The 20,432-nt window shown below is 39.4% G+C and overlaps 2 protein-coding genes across 3 annotated transcripts; one reads left to right on the top strand and one right to left on the bottom strand.

Moving 5' to 3' along the window:
- The first annotated feature begins 374 nt into the window (after positions 1-374).
- sh3bp1 (SH3-domain binding protein 1) lies at positions 375-16,971 on the top strand. Of its 2 annotated transcripts, XM_020644843.3 has the most exons (18): positions 375-856; positions 4,544-4,586; positions 4,902-5,006; positions 5,721-5,797; positions 6,134-6,245; positions 7,012-7,088; positions 7,168-7,255; positions 7,387-7,455; positions 7,630-7,720; positions 7,818-7,954; positions 9,153-9,264; positions 9,657-9,738; positions 9,824-9,904; positions 11,013-11,126; positions 11,475-11,572; positions 12,255-12,426; positions 12,645-12,997; positions 15,068-16,971. In XM_020644843.3, exons 1-18 carry the CDS (start codon positions 807-809, stop codon positions 15,337-15,339), a joined length of 2,133 nt encoding a protein of 710 aa, XP_020500499.1. In that variant the 5' UTR covers positions 375-806; the 3' UTR covers positions 15,340-16,971. The 2 variants fall into 2 exon arrangements, with proteins under 2 accessions (XP_020500499.1, XP_020500500.1); XM_020644844.3 differs by lacking the exons at positions 375-856; positions 4,544-4,586; positions 4,902-5,006; positions 5,721-5,797 and adding an exon at positions 5,836-6,002.
- Positions 16,972-17,175: 204 nt separating this feature from the next.
- On the bottom strand, positions 17,176-19,340 carry cdc42ep1a (CDC42 effector protein (Rho GTPase binding) 1a; the record flags this gene model as incomplete). The annotated part of the gene is made up of 1 exon (XM_065949426.1): positions 17,176-19,340. A coding segment is annotated over one exon (759 nt), but the record flags the coding sequence as incomplete, so codon positions are not given.
- Between the last annotated feature and the right edge of the window lie 1,092 nt (positions 19,341-20,432).

Here is a 20,432-nt window from a genome sequence, read left to right as displayed (position 1 = left end):
TTAATGTTGTGATTGATCAATCTGTGACACGTTTTATAGAAAGCTGTGCCTCCATATCTGCTGGCCTTAAAGTGTTTAACGCCGCAGCAGGAAATCAGAGGCCTGCGAATAGCCACATTCTGATATTGACTATTTAAAACTAGATGAAGAAAAAAAAATTTTTTTACAGCCACCATTGGTGACAGTTTCCTCTTTTGGCCTTTTCACATCCTTTTAATTCTTTAACACACAGCGTCATTGTTATACACCAACATGCTAACATGTAGTGCTGGAGGGGGGTCTAAGTATTACTCACTCAAAACACACCCATGACTCCAATACTGCTGATTTATGATGTTAAAGGGATGTTAATCTGCTATTGCTAAACAACTTTGCCTCTGGAAAACTGATTGAAAAAATACTGTACCATTTAAATCCCAGCCTCTCTCGAAGTCTTAACGCTAAATCAATCATTCTACACTATGAATACATGTAGTGTTGTCTTCATCAAATAACTTTTAAATCATAGTGTTACAGTCAATCGTCTCAAAATCTCTCTTCCTCCACACGACTGACACGGTGTGCAACTTCCTCATTCACTGTCAGTATTAGACGTGTCTTCAGAGCACGCTTCTGAAACAAGAACAAGACCGACTGCCAAAACACAAACACCTACAGAGACGAAGCTGAACCGTCTGTATCATCTTTCCTTGATGAAGTAACTCGGCTGTGACTTGGTGTGGAGGTTTTCTTGGTCCGGATTTCTTGTGAGGCTGAGTTGGACGGAGGTGATCAGCTAGAAACGCTGCTTTGACTCCGCTGCCAGCATGCTCCGGCAGTCTCTGAGCATCCTGAAGCAGTTTGGCTCTGCAGCAAAGTAAGTGATTTGTGCTCTCTTATATTACTACTTTGAAAATGTAATAAGCCACTTTAAGACTTTCTCTGACGTAAACTAGACTCATCGGACTCCCAAGACCTCATGTGAAGCCCACAGTAACGTTTCCATGTAGGATAGGTTTTCAGTGTATTGATTAACATTTAGGAATCATTTCATTCCGGTCAAAGCAGTAACAATGAACCTTAGTTTAAAATGTAATGTATCTATTTATAAATATTGAAAGAATAACTATCACAACCTTCATCTTGTCAATCTAAATTTGAGTTTATAATCAATAAAATTCACATTTAATCAAGAAAGGACGCTTTGAAGTTTTCCCCACTTCCAGTTCCTCGGTCTGGTATGACCAGTAGACTATTGTGGCTGATTGTCAGATTTCTCTATTGCTGTAAGGCTGACTCACTTTGCTTGAGTAGTTACCCATTTCCTCTAATTGTTTCTTGCCCATTAGAGTGGTTTTAGTTTAACAGAAAAGGTACTCTCATTTAAAAAATAAATTCTACAGCACATTATCTTCCCCAGTATCAAACCTTAAATGGATGATTCCAGTTATAAAACCTTAACCCTTTTACACCAACAGACTTACAAAGGCTGTGTCTCACTACCTGCTGTAAAGGGCATATGTACATCTCAGTGCTGTATTCTGCTTTTGGGAAATGTTGAGTTAACATCGGTTTCTGAGTTCTCGTTTTCTTGGTTGCAGACAGTGTTGTACAAGTGTGGTAAGCTGGAACACCACAGTCTCTGGTTCCTCTTCAAAGTAAAGAATGCTGTTTGGGGTTTGAGGGAATCCTGAGGTTCATACATGAGAGCCAAATAGATTCAGCACACCTCCGAGGAACAAAATAACTCAAGGCTCTAAAATACGTTGGCAACACGGTTTGTCAAGGCAGTGGTTATTTATCAGTGTTTGTAGATTGCACCAGGTTCATGAGTCGCCTGCAGCTTGTCTCTGAGCTGAACATGCGGATAACTGCTGATTTAGATAGATAGTATCTGCATTATAGTGACATATGCAAAGGAGCTGTTGACCAAATTATACATCCACACGCTGTCTGTCTTTTTTTTGGTAAAAACCTCCAAGCACGAGGCTTCAACAAGTGAGTACGTTTGTGTTTGCAGGAGTCTGCACACTGGTTTAATAATAAACCCACACAGCGTGCATTTGCAGCACTGAACTTACCTCAGCAACTTCTCACCCAGTTCACAGTTTCTATTTGCACTAAATCTATACATATAAAATGAATGTGTAAAAAAAAAAATGTAGAAGCCTCCACATACTCAATAAAAATTACATCTACAATATCTTTTCTATAAAGCCACATTTTTTAAGTGTAATACCCAAAAATGCCTCTACAAGGATTTGGCTGTATCACATCTTTGTGTAACTGCAGTAAGGGAATAACCCTTTATTATTTAAGCACTGAATGACACTTAGAATCAGTTAAGAGATAAAAAAAAACCCTCCACAAATCACACACTTCTTTCCTACTAAAGCATACATCCTCTCACATGCTTCGATGTAACTTTACTGCCTTTGCCCTTCTCTTTACGCCCCAAAAGAAAAAGTTGAAACGAGTGAGAGAAAAATAAAGGAACTGGTGTGAGGTTGAAACACATGGGGGAATTCTACTCGACTTTGTGTTTTGAAACGTCACATGTTCACTGGAGGAAATAAGCAACACCTTGGAAGTGCTGAAGCTCATCTGACTTCTCTACAAACATGGGCTGGGTTTCCTTTTTCTGTGACAGAAGCTCGAAGATGTTCTCAGAGTTGCAGAGGAGTTTGCTGCACTGCGTGTCAGCCCCCTCTCTTTTCACAGACCTTGTTCAGATGTAAACCACAGCTGCAGCAATCACATGCCAGGTTTAGGTTTCTGGCTTTGTGTTGCATGTCAGTCAGGCCTAAAAATGTTCTTGATAGAAAAGCCATCAGTTATACTGAGAGCTCAGAGTAGAAGAAGTCTCAGTGTACAGTGGCATACAGGACAATAGTGGAGTGTTTTTGATGGGTTTCTTTTCAATATGTTATAAATACCCCCAGCCCGGAAATGCAGCCAAATAGATTTCAAAATGTTAAATAGAACTAATTTATACTTTGTGTGAGCTAACGTGGAAATAGTTATTTTGTCAAATTAACATAACGTTTTAAAACATTTGTACTCTCTTCATGTTATTCCTTTGTACCATTTTAAATTTGTTACTGACATGAGTGTCATCTCAAGATGCCTTCATTATTAAAGACAGATCTGATCAAGACAACCAATGCATTGACGAAGAAAAACATAAATCATAAAAAGCAAATGGTTGTCAGTGAGTGGTAACAATGAAGACAATTGTCTAATCTGCGTACAGAAGTTTTAATTATTAAGAGCATCATTAACATTGATGTAAGAAAAGAGGGGGTCCTTTAACAGGGCCATGTGGCACACCTTTGGTGAAAAGACCTGGCTACTTGCTATGAACATCATCAAGCTTTTTTTAAATTATGTTTTATTTGTCAAAAACATTAACATTGTTTCCTCTAAAAAGTAATATGTATGATTTAACAGCCGCATTGAAGAAGCAAAAAAGAGGTTAATGCTAATATATGAAAAGAGCACACGTTTGAAATGATTTGATGAAGGAATGGTTAAACGACAAATGTTTATTCCCTTCCTTGCTGAGAGTAATTAATGGAGAGATGTGTGTCTTTCACAAATATGATGCCAGTAGTAGCATCCAGTTATCATAATAAAGCATTAAAACTGGTAACAGAAAGAAGTCACACAAAAAATTTATATCATAAGTTTTCTTTTATCAAAGTTTAAGTTGAGTTAGTTTAAGATATGAATTGAGAGAAACACAGTGTCAGTGAGTTTGAGACGTGCTGGTAGGTGGATTTTGTTGTAGACTGTTCATGGGGTTTTTATTCAAATTATTCCATTTATATAACTCAAAACAAGAGAGAAAATAAGTCGTCGTTGAATTGTCACATTTTGTATGCAAGTCCAGCTACACAGACCAACCACCTCATGGTTGAATGTTTAAATGTTGGTCTATTTTCTTGCTTTTTTAAGGCCGATTTCACAAAATGAAGTTCGGTGAACTACCGGTACTGTAGGTGAGATTCAGGGGTGAAGTTGCAACATTGTTGTATTTAACACTTTGGTTCAGTTTGTGTTCACACTGCACTTGTGAAGTGCACCAAAGCCTGCCAAATGTGTACGGTAGCCCCCCACCACAAGTTTGGGCTGTAGCCTTCTAATGCTGACCTATGACCCTGAAGCTAACAACAGGACAGTAGAAGAATGGCATCTCGCAGAGTGCCACAGTTTTTGTATTTTGATCTATAAAATAGAGATAAAGTTACATTCCCTTGGAAGTGAGCCAAGACCCCCGTTTTCAAGCGGACCAGAGTTAATTTTAAATGGACCAAACAGCTCAGGTGTGAGTGCACCTTAAGTTTGATTTAATTGAAAACTTTTCTCAAACTTTCAACCCTGTGTTGAGTAAACGATAAAACACAGTAATAATCCTCTCAAGCCTATCAACTGATGATAAAATAACAAATTAAATAGTTTAGTGGCAGACATAGAAATGTTATATGTTTTAAATGTTCCTAGTGTTGAAACCATAGTTGTTTGTTTACACTTTCACTAACCAACACTCAATCCACTTCTTCAGGTCACAAGATGCCACCGAACTTCTACATGAAGATCTGGTCCTGGTGAGGGGAAAATCACATTTCATCCCTACAGTTTTTAATTCTGTTATGAATGAATTATTAGCAACAAAGCATCACTGTATAACGTTGTTTATTTGTATAATAAAGACAAAACACATCAGACTCATTTTACAACTTATTACCACAAAGTCCGTTATCTTAAAATAAACAATCAATGACTTTAAAAGTGTTAAGCAAATTGACATAGTGATACTCTCATGAGACATCAGACACCAACACATTGACAATCTTTGCTGCTGGTGAACCGAGCCATAGTTTCAGCTCTAATCATTACCGTGTTTCTCTGACTGAATGAAGGTGGAGCAGCGGGTGGAGCCGGCCAAGAAGGCAGCTCAGGTCCTTCACAAGAAGCTGCAAAGCTGCATGCAGAGTCAGTCTGGACTGGAGGCTGAAAAACGAATGGTACTGAAACATAGAGGACAATGCCAAGAACGTTTAATGATTACTGGCAGTCGATGGTGGGGGAAATCTCAGATCCTTTACTTAACAGTAAAAAGTCTCTGTTACAAACAAAACTCCTGCATTGATTTATACTAAAGTAAATAAATGGTGTGACATAATCAGGACAATTTCCTTAATTTACAGTATTAAAAGTAAATATATACTTTGTACATAAAATGTGTCCCTCTGTCTGTCGTGTTCTATTATATATTTTATTAAATTCTAGCCTTCAAAGTAAAAGTACGATGTATCTATTTTAATCAGCTGAGTGGAGCACTTTGATTTAAACATTTAACGTTCTTAGGGCAGGAAGGGACCCAGAGTGACACCTTTACATTGATATTTTTGTCCAACCAACAGTTCAAACCAAAAAAGTAACTATTATGTTAAAATCATTTTCAAGCAAAAGCAGCGTGTCCTCACCTTTGAGAAGCTGCTACAATAAAAAAAAAAGTTGTTTTTTAAATATAATTGTGATTAATTGATTGATTGATTATATTATTTTATAATCTAGCAACATATTTTTGCAAATATCCTAATTTCTTCAATAACTTCTCACTGAGGCAGTTGAATAATTTTACCAAATAAAAAGTTAAATTATTTATCAACTGCTTGAGTAAAGGTAATCGCTTACAGCACTGCTGAAAGGTGTTATATCTGCTTCTGTGTCCACAGAAAAAGCTCCCTCTGATGCTGCTGTCCATCAGCATGGCAGAGAGCCTCAAAGACTTTGACGCTGGCTCCTCTATCAGGTGCAAGTTTGATTTTTTTTTTTTTTTTTTTTAAAGTTATCCCTTCTCTCATCAATGTCCTTGACCTCTTGACTTTCAGCTGTGTTCTGCTGTCATGTGTGTAAACTCATGACTTCAAAATAAAGCTGCTGGCTTTCAGTTCTGGATGAAATGAAGAAAGAGGATCCACAGCCCGTCTACAAACTATGAGTGGATTGATTTAAATGTCAGTTATTTATAGTTCTGAGAAGCCAGTCGTGTTGATGTTTAGCTCTTGTTACTCTCTATTCTGTGACCTTTTAAAAATATGGTTCAGGAGGTGTTGACCAAGTGTGTGTGTGTGTGTGTTTATGGCAGGAGGGTGTTGGAGATGTGCTGTTTCATGGAGAAGATGCTAGCGAGCATGCTAGCAGACTTTGAGATGAAAGTGGAGAAGGACGTTCTGGAGCCACTCAACAAATTGAGCGAGGTGAGAATGTCTCTCACAGCGTTACTTCAAACAAAAACTGTGGCCGAGTTTGAAGTCATAACGGTAACAATGAGGAGATACACTGCCATAAAGCAAGGAGCTAAAAGTTACAGGTAGAACCAGAACATGTGAAACAATTCTCATATTAATACTGTAAAAAGTTTTAGTATTGCTTTCCAATCTTAATGTTGATAGATCAACATCAGCATTCTGATAGTATCACACGATTCAAGCTAAAACAGTTGTTCACTTCATTTCATTGGATTGCAGTGCAGCATTAGGTAAATGTGTTATTTTGGCATCCTTCCTGTATATCCATCCAGAAGTGTCTAGCTTACATGTGTTTTTTCTATCAGTGCCTATAATGTGAATAAATCCAAGGACAATTGGCTTAAGCTTCAAAATGTAAAGAAATGAATTGATGTTTGATGACCGTCAAAAGCAAACAAAACCATCGGTAAAAAATTATTATTCTTTCTATATTTTCATATTGAATGCCCGTAACCACTGCCAGACCGGACGAGATATAGCACATTGAAGAAACAGTTATTTTTTGTCATATATTCCAAAGAAAATACTCACACTTTGTCGTGCATTTGACTGAAAACAGGATGATATTTGTCGTCAGAAAAGAAATAAGACTACTTCGTCCACAGGGGGCGCAAAAAAATCTTCAGAAATTAAAAGTTCCTCACATGAGACTGATATAAAACACTCAATATAAAAGGAGTGTGTTCCCAATAAACTGTCTTTGTTTTCCTTACAGGAGGATTTGCCAGAAATTCTGAAGAACAAGAAACAGTTCGCAAAGCTTCACACTGACTGGAACAACGCAAGAATCAGGTAAGCAACAGGCTCAGTCAGGGCTACCTGTGGTACATCACATATACACAATGTAAAAGACATTGGTGTGTGTGTTTAGGAGTCAAGCCAGCACTGGTGCCCAGGCCAAGCAGGATGGACTCAGGGAGGAAGTGGAGGAAGCTTGGAGGAGGTTGGAGAGCATTAAGGTATCAGTGTTTCCTGCTGCAGCATCCATCTGTAATGGTGCAGTTTTGTTTAACAAGACAACAAGACACTGAACCTCTGCCCCCTCTGGGAATCAGAAACCTTTACACCTGAGCTTTCTGTGTTTATGCAGGACCAGTACTCTGCAGATCTGTACCACTTTGCAACTAAAGAGGAAGACTACGCTAACTACTTCATCTGTGTGAGTTGCACTTCTGATAACTTTCTATTTCTTCATCCACGTGTGCAAACAATATAATAACAGATCTATTTCTCAGAAACTATACACAAAGCTGTTGTCTTTGAGGACACAGACCTGTATCTATCGACCCTGCAAACTTTACTTCTCTCTCTCTCTTTTTTAAACCAACATTAGCTTCTCGAGCTGCAAGCAGAATACCACAAACATTCCCATGAGTTTTTGGAAAAAAACATCAGCGAGCTCAAGGAAAACCACAGTCAAAAAGGTAGAGTTATTTGGCACCTCTTTGTACATTTTTTAGCTGCACTGTAATATTTCTACATGTGTTCTTATGCCCTCTGTGTACTTACCTGATTCAACAGGGTCGGCCCTTAGCCTCAACAACCAGAACGTCTACGGGGAACCTCTGCTCTCCCATCTGTCTCTGAGTGAGAGAGAAATCGCTGCACCCATTCAGGAGTGTATTCACATGCTGCTGAGAACAGGCATGAGGGAGGAGGTAGGCCTGACAGGATGAAGCTACGAGTTCACAACAAAACATAACACTCAGATTGAAACAACCTTTTTTTAACCTGAATACACTCTTTCGATCATATTTATTCTTAAGGATTAATTGTTCAAGTGTTTATTTTGCCCCAGACTTCTGACATTTTCTTATTTGAAGAATGTAATGTCTTCTCCCTTTAAAAATTATTATTTTTATTAATTTCTTCAGTGCTGCAAACCAATGCTAGCCGGTTTAAAACTTATTTTTATAAACACATTTTAGTTGTAGATACACATCACTTCACCCATGTGGAATACCTTAAACATTTTAGTAATATTTTCAATGACATTAAAAAACTCTTTAAAAAAGCTTGTAGCTCTATGATACTAACACAGCGGTGCTTTGAGGTAGATGCTAACATGCTTACAATGACAGTGCTTAAATGCTATTTAAAGGAGTTATAATGTTACCTGAGTCTTTTAGCATGCTTACATTAGCTAGCACATTGGACAGCGGAGGATGATGTAATGATGCTACCCTCGGTTTGGCAGATATTTAGTCATAAACTAAAGTGTTGCACAATTGAAGTTGATATCTTTAAATGGATATCTCATGACTTACACAATTTCCTTTATAAAAAGTCAAACATCAGTTGTTTAAGCATCACAGTCTAGACCAAGCAGATGGACTGAGCAATCAGCTGACCAAGCAATGTTTCTATTCCTAATAGCTAACAGCTAGCATTGCTAACAGTAAAGTCATTTATGCAGTTTGTGTTTTGGGTAGGCGTAATGTACACACTACAAAATGCAGAGGAAATCCAAAGATGACGTTTGGAAAACAGTAGGACCCCATAAATCAATCCATTTGGGTCATTCGGTATGTAATCACTTTAGTGGTTGGAACATTTTAACTTTACGAGTTTAAATGTAGTGCAGTTGCTATGGCAATTCATATGATTATTTTTGTGTGCGTTAGATAAAATCTCTTACAGACTGTTGATGGGCTGTTAAATATTTTTGGCAAGCACTGCTGTGGTCTTAGTGTCAGCGGTGAATCAGGCCACGACTAAAACCTATATCCACCTGCTCTTTGTATTGGCTGAATTCAAGATGGTTTCTTTTAGAGAGACGCCCTGCTGTCATCCACAGCAAGCCCACTCTCTTTCCATCATGTCCTCATTCCCTTCCTCCCCCTCCTCGTCCTTCAGGGTCTGTTCCGTCTGGCAGCAGCAGCATCAGTGGTGAAGAGGCTGAAAAGTTGTTTGGATCAAGAGAACGTTGACCACAGCGAGTTCAGCATGGACCCTCACGCTGTAGCAGGTAAGAATTTCCTCTTTGTGGATGAATGACTTTCTGTTTTGAACACTCTTCTTTGTTGCTTCCCTGTTCAGCCAGCCAACGCAACTTTCATGGCTCATTCTAACTTCCTGTTTTATTTTGTTTTTGGCTCCAAATAATGCTCATGTTGCAGCTTCCAGTAATGCTCAATGCAGAGTTTCCTGTGTGCAAGAGATTTTTTAAAACAATAGTATAAAAGTTTTTTTATGGGCTATTTTAAGCAACAGTCAGGAAATTAAGTAATTCCCCAACAATATCATGGATTATTAGCCTTTATACCAAAAAAACACAAAAAATGAAAGTAATTAAGTCAACCATTTACATCAGCTTTTTATGAAGCCAATTCATTGATGTGTCTGGATGTGGTATTACAGGAGCTTTGAAGTGTTACCTGCGAGAACTACCTGAACCTCTTATGACATCTGAACTCTACAATGACTGGTTTAAAGCAGCAGGGTCTGTATAATATCTACACTACACATCTTATATTTTTAACCAGGGCTTTAAGTCTGTTTCTTGAGTTTGGCCTCTTTCTTCACAGGGAAAAAGACCTGACAGAGAAACTGGAGCAATTCAGAGTCCTACTGAAGAAACTACCAACAGAAAACTACAACAATCTCAGGTGTTTATGTAGTTTGATTGTTTTCAGAATAACATTATCAAAGGTCCTCATGCATTCCTTTTTTTTTCTGTCTCTAGCATTACTCACTATAGGATACAAACCATGTCTCAAAAGAGTCAGTGTATCTTATTTAAATTTGAGGGGAATTCATTTTTATGTCATATGTTTTATGTTTTATGTTCATGTTAAGTACTTCTTTGTTTAGTAAATGTTAGCATGCTAACCCTTTCAACTAAAATGGTCACTATAGTGAAATGTTAAAAATCATTTTGTTGCCGTAATCGTTTAAAGTATTAGCATATGAAGGTAGACCAAGATTGTGTTAACAAGCTGATGTTAGCAATCTGAGGTAAGCAAGCTGAAGTTAGCAAACTGAAGTTAGCAAGCTGACGTTAGCTAGATGAAGTTAGCAAGCTGATGTTAGCAATCTGAGGTAAGCAAGCTGAAGTTAGCAAACTGAAGTTAGCAAGCTGACATTAGCAATCTGACATTAGCAATCTGATGTAAGCAAGATGAAGTTAGCTAGATGAAGTTAGCAAGCTGACGTTAGCAAGCTGACGTTAGCAAGCTGACGTAAGCAAGATGAAGTTAGCTAGATGAAGTTAGTAAACTGACGTTAGCAATCTGAGGTAAGCAAGCTGAAGTTAGCAAACTGACTTTAGCAAATTGAAGTTAGCATATTGAAGTTAGCGAACTGATGTTAGCAAGCTGAATTTAGCAAGCTTTTGACCTCTTTGCATCTTCATCAACCTTTATTTAAGCCTCGAAAATCATTGAGGTTTCCCTCATTTACAATGATGTCAAGAAACAAAAACAAACAACATTTGCACAATTAAGAACATACAAAATTTGTGTTTCTAAAAAACAATCACACAAGCCCTTGTCAATCTTAATAAGAAAGTCAATCTTTCCATCTCGTCAATCTCTTCAATGATTTTGAGCCAGTGATCTACTGTGGGTGGATCAGTCTGTAACCATTACGGACGATTGCTTTATTTGTATTTTCAACAATTTGAAACATTATTATTATTATTATTATTATTATTATCACATTAACAAACTCTTGTATCAGGTCTACTTGTATTTATTCCCTCTCTGTTCCTGTCAGGTACCTGGTCCAGTTCCTGTCTCTGTTATCTGAGCACCAGGCCGTAAACAAGATGACACCCAGTAACATCGCCATCGTCCTGGGGCCAAACCTACTCTGGCCACAAGTTGAAGGGTGAGAAGTGACCCGCCTTACTCTGTATGTAATATACTACCATGGGGATACTAAAGGGACAACTTCATAAATTCATAAACCAGGCCTGCCAGTGAATCTGCAGATTCAAACGTTAGTTGGCTAGGTTTAAACTTTAAGAAGTGGGGGATTTTGTGCATTAATTCAGCACCAGATTGCATAAGTTCTTCCTGTGGTTAAACCAGAATGTTTTTGGTCTTAAGCGGACAACTGTTATAAAATGTGTATGTTACTGCGGTAACACTGGTTGTATTTCTATGAATAATAACCTCATTGTTTGCCCCACATGTTGTTGTTCTCTTTCTCTTCTCTACCTGTCTGCATCTTTAGAGAAGCTGCTCTGTTTGACATGGCGTCAGCTTCATCAGTCCAAGTGGTGACCGTCATCGAGCCTCTTATTCAGTACAGCTCCAGTCTTTTCCCTGAAGGTAAATAAACACTGATGTACATCAGCATTCAGTCTTTCAGGGGTCATTACTGGTTATTAAAAACAACTGTGATGTTGCTTTTGAATTTTAATTTCCATTGGTTTAATAATATTATTATTTTTATGTTCACATAGAGGACAGCTTAAAGTAGAAAAACATATATGACCTGTGGAGCCTCATTGAAACCTGTATTTCCCCATCTCTATGCTCTTTTATGAAATATTTAGTAAATGATACATTTTTGTTGTTCCTGTAAAGGCCCAAATTAAAACTTTTCTAGTCTTCTGACAACTCAAAGTGCTGTTTACACAGCATGTGATGTCACATTCACGCAATCACACCACAGTGAGACACTGATGGCTGTGCAAAGTGTCCATCAGTGTTAACTAAACACATTCAAACACCGCTGACGCGACAGCTGGATCGATTTGGGGTTCAGTGTCTTACCCAAGGACATGCGTCATGTGGTTAATGGGGATCAAACCCCTTTCCGGTTGAGAGATGACTGACTCTACCACTACCACAAAGGCATGGGGGCGGCTGCTGCTGCACCCACTATCGAAACCTCTAAACATTACTTGAAACTAAAAGTCATTTCACAAGAAATGACTGCTGTATCTAGGTCAAATGTTGTCTGTTTTTGGAGCTTTGATACACTTATTCTTGTTGTGTTTTGGGTTAGCTGTATCCTTTGAGGTCCCAGAAGTTCCAGGAGTACCAGATGTGACGCTGCCAGCTCCCGTTGCTCAGACTCTGTCCTCGGAAAAGGAGAAATTGAGCAGAACAGTCTCCTCCTCTTCGTCTACAGCTTCCTCCTGCTCCACATATCACCTCCCTCTCTCAAAGTCAAACAGGTAGTAAACCTCTCTCTGAGAACCATTATGCAAACGCAATCACAGTGCTTCCTCAAATCAAGAACAAATACTGCATTACATAATATATGGTTGTTAAGCCGCCCAGGTTTTTTTTTTTAAACTAGTGGCTCCTTTTGGCAGCAAGAAATAACTCTATTTTTCCCTCATTACAGTGATTTCACTGAAACTTGAACATTTTTCTATTTTTCCTCCATCAGCTCAGCCTCTCAGGACAGCGGCATTTTCTGCCTGGTGAAATCTGGCTCTGTGAGTCGCGGTGGCACCTCCACCTGGTCCAGCCCTGCAGCTGAGACACCGGCCTCAAGTCATCCAAACGCAACATCCAGCAGCTCACCACTGTTTAATGCCAGCCCTGTTGTTTTCCCAAACACTTTTGATGCCTGTAGCTCCACAGCAAACCTTCCTAAAGCTTCAGGAGCTGCACCAAACCCAGGTCAGGTCAGGAGTCCTACACAGAGGCAGAGCTCAGATCAAGGCCAGCTGGATCCAATTTTAGAGGCACCGCCTCATTCTCCAAGAGCCAGTGTAAAGATCACCTCACCATATAAACGTAAGTCCACTGTGCCCAGTGGCTTAGACACTGACTTATGCTATTACACAAGGCGCTCAGTCACGTTAGTACAACACTCTTATTCATTGTTTTGACTTTGGGAACTCCCAGGAGAGAGATTATATATAAATTAAAAGCAAAATTAAAGCGGCAGTTGATGAATTATTGTGACTTTTAAGTTCTGAAAACAAGTTTCACCAAACACAAAAAGAGCTTAGCTTTACCCACAATGCAAATGGACTGATCACGTTTACAACACAGACTGAGTCTCACACCCAATGCTACCATAACTGGTATTACATCACTACGACATAATCAGTGTTGTTTTATCAGATTCCAGGAAGTCCCTTTGGGGGGAAGGAAAATGAAATCAATCTTTATTTTCACAGGTTTAATAGTTCTCTGTGTTACACATAAAGTAATCGTCTTGAGAATTGCTTTTTGCTGAGATGTATTTTCTTAATGGTGCCCCGACATATACGGTGGTCACAAGCATGTCTGATTACTGAAACGTCTCTTTCTATTGTGTCAAGTTGTCCTGTACAGATTCTTTACTTCTATCTGTTTCCTCTCACAAAGTCAAAACGGGGCCTTGTCAGGTCTTGGTGCTCTTATTGTAATAACCAGGAAGTACACAGGAAACAGGAAGTCTCAGACCACTGACCAAAATATCATCCTTTCCGGTTGTGCGTCATCTCTCTGCTGTTGTAACTGAAATACTTTCCCGTATAAGTCTTCTTCTCCTGATCTGTTCATCTGACTGAAAAACTGATTTCCAAACAAACTTTTTTGTTGTTTTGTTGACTGTACGTCTTTATGTCTTTTGCTTAATGAGAACCGTCCTGCGTATTTTACTTTCACACCCACTGCCACTCGAGCAAATTCATAGACTTAATAAATTAAGTTGATTTGGCCTCTTAGTTTCAAAGTCAATGGGGAAATACCTTGAACCTGCATTCCCACTGATGGCCAACAGGGGGTTACTTTTTTTTCCCATAAAATAAATGAATGATCTAAATCTTACAGAAAATGATCAGACGTCTGATATGATTTACTACCTCAGTAAACATTCACATAACGAGCTTGTGTTCTCAATCAATTGTTTAAAGTCACCTTCAGTACATCATGACACTTACTAAGGAAATGATGGTCCCAGATAAAGTATAATACACAATACGGTATGGTATGTCTCTGGGCCTGGCTATGTTGTGGTTGACAAGCTGCAAACCAACACCACCTGTCAACAAGAATCATAGTGTAACAGACGCATGTGGAACTTGTGTCCAAATATACTTACAGAAACCTGTAAGGTACCTGCAAAATGTCAAACTCAAAGCTTCAGAATAGTCGTAACAGACACCTGGATTTATTCATGTTTCTGAGGTCACTATTTTGACAGTTTTAAACAACATTTGGCAATAACTAGATCATTTATTTCAGTGGTACTCAGCCTTGTTAGACTTAAGAGCCACATTGACCAAAAACGATTTCTGCAGGAGCCACAATCAAAAAACCTCTTTCTTTCCTGAAGTATGAGTGGGAAACACAGTGACATGACTTGCAAAGAATAAGTTCTGCTGACAATGTTTCCCTTTTTTAAATAATGACTTTGGACTTAAAAGAGCCACAACTAGTCCCAAATGAGCCACATGTGGCTCGAGAGCCTCGGGTTGAGTATCACTGATTTATTTGATTATGTAGCTTGTATTAGCCACTGTGGGCTATGGTCATCCTTTATCTATATATTATTTGAGTTAGGGTGTGCTTTGTTAGGTATGATCTTAACTTTTACCTTTACATTTTTAAAAGGAAGATTTTGATGTTTTTTATTCAAAGCTTTGTGGTCAAGCTTGAACTAAGATAATCTTTTAATTTATTAAATATAGAATAATTACATGTACAATCCAGTATACATTACACTTTATTTGTTTTTTCGTGGCTTCTTTCTTCACAGTTACACAGATAGCGTGTACTGAAGAAGACTGTCTTGAATTAAAACACTTTTCTTATTCTGGTTGTTCTCAAGACACTCACTTGTAATCCTGTCGTCTTCTTTTTCTCATCCTCCAGCAAAAAGATCTTTCAACATGAACAAACCCCTCCAGCCAAACGAGCAGTTGACAGTTCATTACTCTAAACCCAGAGTGCCGGCACCTGCGCCTCCCAGCACAGCCCCAGTCGCTGCAGAGACAAGGACCCAGCCGCCGACGCCAGCACCCAGAGGTCAGAACCTCAGCCTCAAAAAGCCTCCTCAGAAAAAGCCTGGACTGAAAGCCCCGAACTGCCCGCCACCCCTTCCTCCGCCATCACAGGCGAAAGGGGTTCCCTCGATAGTACAGTGAGAAATATGACGCAAATGATGTTACCTTTGGTAAAAGTGTTAATCATACTATGTTTCCAATGGCTACAGGGGCTACAAGTGTAACACAGCAAGTTTCTGATGATGAGGGAATGCTAGCTCTGAACAGGAAGGAGACCCAATGATCATTGTGGGCAGCATCAAAATACTATTTAACAGAGGCCCTGAGCAGACATGCATCCATACCTTTTATTTATTCAATGTTCCCGGTATATCGAGTTATCCATCCAGTCCTGACTTTCATCGAGATAAAGCCTCCATTTTCTTGTTTAGGATTAGGATACTTGAAAAAAACATGCCAGCAGAGGGCTGGATTCAGCCTGAATTTAAGTAGGAAAATAAAGTAGAAATAAAACAAGGTAGATGATATTCTAAAACATCTTTAAAATATTTATTTTGTAGGGCGCCGGAAGCCTAGTGGTTAGTGTGCACCCCATGTACGTAGGCTGTAGTCCTCCAGGCGGGCGGCCTGGGCTCTAATCCAACCTGTGGCTCCTTTCCTGCATGTCATTCCCCACTCTCTCTCTAGCCACATTTCCACTGTCCTAACTCTAAATAAAAGCATAAAAACCCCATATTTAAAAAATGTACTCTATATATATATATATATATATATATATATATATATATACACACAGAGAGAGAGATTGCATTAGAAGGCTGTTGTGATTCAGTTACAAAGTATATGAGGTAAATATTAGTGTATGAAAGAATGAATGGAAGATTTGGTACATATAAAATATAGCATCAACTAGCATCTTTATCAAACACTGATTAATGACTCAGTGGAAGCAGCTGTGAGGCTCTTTCTGTTTGTGTGGATTTCGGGCCCCCTGTGTACAAATATGCATCGTGAAGTCCCCTTGGGAGTCAGGATTTGGTAATCCTTAAAAGTCTGTACCAGGGCGCTGGATAGCCTAACGGTTATGACGCCATCCCCATGTACAGAGGCTTTAGTCCTCATTGCAGCGGCTGTGGTTTCGAATCTGACCTCGATCATTTGCTGCACGTCATCATCCCCCACACTCTCCTCCCAACATTTCCCCGTCTCTTTTCAGCTGTCCTTTCTAATAAAGCCAAAAAGGTCCCACAAATAACTTTAACCTATCCAGTTTTTCTTTGAACAACGGGCATAAAAGTGAGCTGGATTACCTGATCCTTGCTAGAAACAAAGCGGACAACCAAATCTGGATGAATTTAATCTGTGTTCAACCTTAAATATGACGGATGATAAATTGAGATTTTGAGAAAACAACCAAGAAGTTGCTTGTATTCAAAGGAGAATATGTATATATGTATAGATGAATGCCTGCTTTGGCCTATATTAGTGTTATGGTACTGCTCCCTACTCTGGAGTTACCTCTAAATAAACAAGGTTTTATAGCCTGCTAGGTTACAGGAATCGTAAAGTTTGATACTTTTCTGGATATCTGTTTGAATTGAGGTGTTGCAGCTTGGTCAGGTTATGGTGTACCAATATTTCTGTAACCACTATTATTTATTTATTCTTTGGTACTGATGTCTGATGTATTTCATAGAATGCAAAGGTGATGTCAGAGAAATCAAACTTTCTGGATTTAAAAGATACATAATAAATGAATCCAACCATCCATAATTGCTCTCCACTGCATGTTCGTGGTGTTTCTTTCTGTGTATTTTCTGTGAATCTACATAATTAAAATAATGTTTAGTATAGGGACACAACAAATTCCAATAATCTAATATAAAGACAAAACGTTGCACACACTTCTTGGTCTTCCTCTGAGGATTTTCTGTGGAATATACGTTTAAATCGAACCTGAAAAACGATGCAAATAAATGAGCATTCAACTAAAATATCTTTATTGTCAGTTTCAGCATAGTGTATCATTGGTCATGACTGCAGCATAAGGATGTGGATTGCACTGTGTACTGCAGGTGCTCATACTAGTACAAATAGCACACAAGAACATATTAGTAGGAGGTCATTTAAAATCTTCATTTACAGCTGTATAAAAGATCAAATATAGGACGATTCTTCTATAAAAATAATACAGGAGTCAGACTTCATTATCATGAAAGGTGCACAGAGTATTTATAATGGAGGTCTGCAGCATACAATGAGCAAAGGTTCAGTCTTAAGTTGCTACAAGCACAAACAGGTATGACTTGACATCTTCCCTCGATCCATGAAGAGCGAGATGTTTGCATTTCTCTGGTGTATCTAGCGAAGTCTGAGATAACAGGCGTCTCGTGTTCCTTCCCTTTTTTTTGTTTCTTGGTAGTGTATTCCTGAGCGAAAAGTTGACGAAGATTGTAGTGATGTCAGAAGTTTCTTATAAGGTTACTTTTTTTTTTGAATCCCCACTTCTCACTGTTCTCAACTGTAGCAACTGGACCTGCAACAAGAATCCTCCGTCCTGTTGAAAACTGAAGCCAACGCTGCAGTTTCTCGAGTGTCCACTTGAGGCTGGCTCCAAAAGACTCAGAAGTCCTGTATACACCCCATATTGAAATGTCCGTTTTGACAGCAGAAATTAACATGTTAATAATCAGAGTTGTGGAAAATTAAGGGCGTGACAGATCTGACTGCAAGTTGCCATGTTGTAGCAGTTTGACAGGAGGCTTAAGGCCCGCCTCAGCTCCAGCTCTTTGCCTGTCTGTAGGTTGAACGAAAGTTTGACAGAGTCAGCATTTCAGTTAAGGATAGCTTTCCAAAACCGCCCTTCACAAACCTATGGATGATGTCACTCAGGCTCGTGCTCGTTTATTTACAGTCCATGGAGGAAGCGATGAAGTGTTGACTTTAAAGTGAGGAATAAGGTTTGTAACTTCTGCATTTACTAAAGTTTGTGTTTCCTTGGAGACAACTTAAACCTCGTTGTCTTGCACGCCCTCACTTTCCATGCCTCCTTTTTGTTTGAGTCATTTTTTTCAAGCCCAGTCCTTTAGGAAATAAGCATTCTGCCCCGTTCTGTGCAGCGTTAGGAAACATGCAGCATCAAGTCTTTTTTTTTAACTTCTTTCAGATACATTCATCAACAGCTTTGCATCAAAACTGCAAATCCTTAAAGCATGGGCGTATAAAGTAAAAGATCCGCTTTAAGCACGGGGTATAGTTCTAATGATCATCCAGTCAAAAGAGCCAGCCTCATTGACCATTAAAAAAAACGATTTTGGGAATTTCTTAAAGACCAAACATCAGAGAAGATTTGTTTAAAGTTAAGTGTTGAGTGTTTGCTTTGTTTAGACTTTAATTTCATCCTCATCGTCCATGTAGTTGTAGGAGATATTTTTCCTGGGCTGGCTGATGATCATCGTCTCAGGATCTTTCGCCTCAATCCTGCTCTGTCCCTTTAAGGGTCTGATGCCATAGTGGCGAGCAAGCACATCTGTAGCACTCTGGAAGCGCTCACTCTCCATCCCCATCCCCAACTTCACTCTTTCAGGAGACCCTATCACCACATCAGGGACTGTAACTGAAAGCCCGACTCTGCTCACCTCCATCACACTCTCCTCCTCTTCTACTTCCCATTCGGCGTCGTGCGGGCTCTTTCTGTCCCCGCAGTCCTCCCTCAGGAGGGAATCCACGTATGAGATAGTAGCTGAGTCCATCTCTGATCCCTCATTGGTCAGCCCACACGCTGATCCCGCCTCCTCTCCCTCCCAGGCATGGCCGGGGTCCTCCAGGTGGCTGTCAATCAGGCCGAACACCTCGCTCATGAGGGAGGGACCGAGGTCAAAGGTGAAGGTGAAGTTATCCAAGGAGGTGAGTGAGGGAAGGGAGTCAGAGTAAGCAGTTGCTGGTTTAGCGTCACAGCTCAAGACGGAGGAGGAGCAGGTGGATAAGATGGCATCAGTGGGGTCAGTTAGAGAGCCGCGGTGGATGTTGGGGGGGCGGCAGGTAGGGAGGGAGATGGAAGGCTGCTGACGCTCGGAGCGGGAGAGCCGAGGCAGAGTGACAAAACCAGAGTCCAGACCTGAGGAGCAGAAAATCCTGTTAATACATGAAGTTCAGGAGGAATAATTCAGTCTAAATATATTGTCTTTTCATCATCCTTTAAGGTAAACCTGCCTACTTCCTCTGCAGTTAAAACAAAAGCTTCTTTTCAGTCTTGTATCTGTCCGTTCTTGAATTCTGAGACAGTTGCCTGCTAGTTTCACTGTGACAACAAAAGTTTTCAAAGTGAAAAGTGCTTATGATTAATCTTTGGTCAGACCCAGATTAGTTGTTCCCCTTGCTTCAATTCTCTTTGTGTCCGAAATCACACACACATTCCTTACTCCCTACATAGTGAGTGCACTCATTCAGCACAATGAAATCATTTTGGACACTATATCTCTCACCGGCCGCAATTACGTCATTGCTGTCACACAACTACACCTTGCAGCTTAACTCAGGCCGAGGATCGTATTATAAAGATAAATAACGTTTATATAACGTATTTTCACAAAACAAAGAAATATAACACATACAGACAAGGCACTGAATTTGTATTTATAAAGACACATATCTTCACACTGAAACTCATTTATTTGTGCATACTGACTGTGGTTTTGTGCCTGTCAACGTTACTCCGCTGAGAATCCTTCAATATTTATTAAAACAGCTCCTGGACGTCTGTAAAAATGCCTCCGAATATAAATGTTTTTGTGTTTTTGTGTCCATGCTGGTCGCTCTCCTCTTCATCTTTAAGAGTCAAAAGCCACTTTATGAACTACAATGCATGATGGTACGTATTGATTTTATCGTGACCATTGGTTGTACACTACTTTTCACAGTGCATTGTGGGATATAATGAGTGTGCACTGTATAGGGTATGATAATGCTCACTCAAAGTTCGGACATCACTACAAAATGGTGAATTCACTATATAGTGGACCATGTAATGAGTAGTGTGTGTTTTCAGACACAGCCTCTGTATTCTTAGTTATGCAAAGTGACTGTTGGCTTCATATCAAACTCGACAGAAATGAGGATGGCATTAACCTTTTTTATCTTACTCACAGAATATTATTCATTTACTTTGGAGAGAAACAAAAATCAGGAAAAACCCACACACTGAGCTTAAGACCAACAAAAGATACGGGGAGATT

The sequence above is a fragment of the Labrus bergylta genome, chromosome 21, assembly GCF_963930695.1.
Source record: "Labrus bergylta chromosome 21, fLabBer1.1, whole genome shotgun sequence".
Taxonomy (NCBI): Eukaryota; Metazoa; Chordata; class Actinopteri; order Labriformes; family Labridae; genus Labrus; species Labrus bergylta.
The sequence above is the reverse complement of the archived record's forward strand: the minus strand, read 5'-3'. Positions and strand labels throughout refer to the sequence as shown.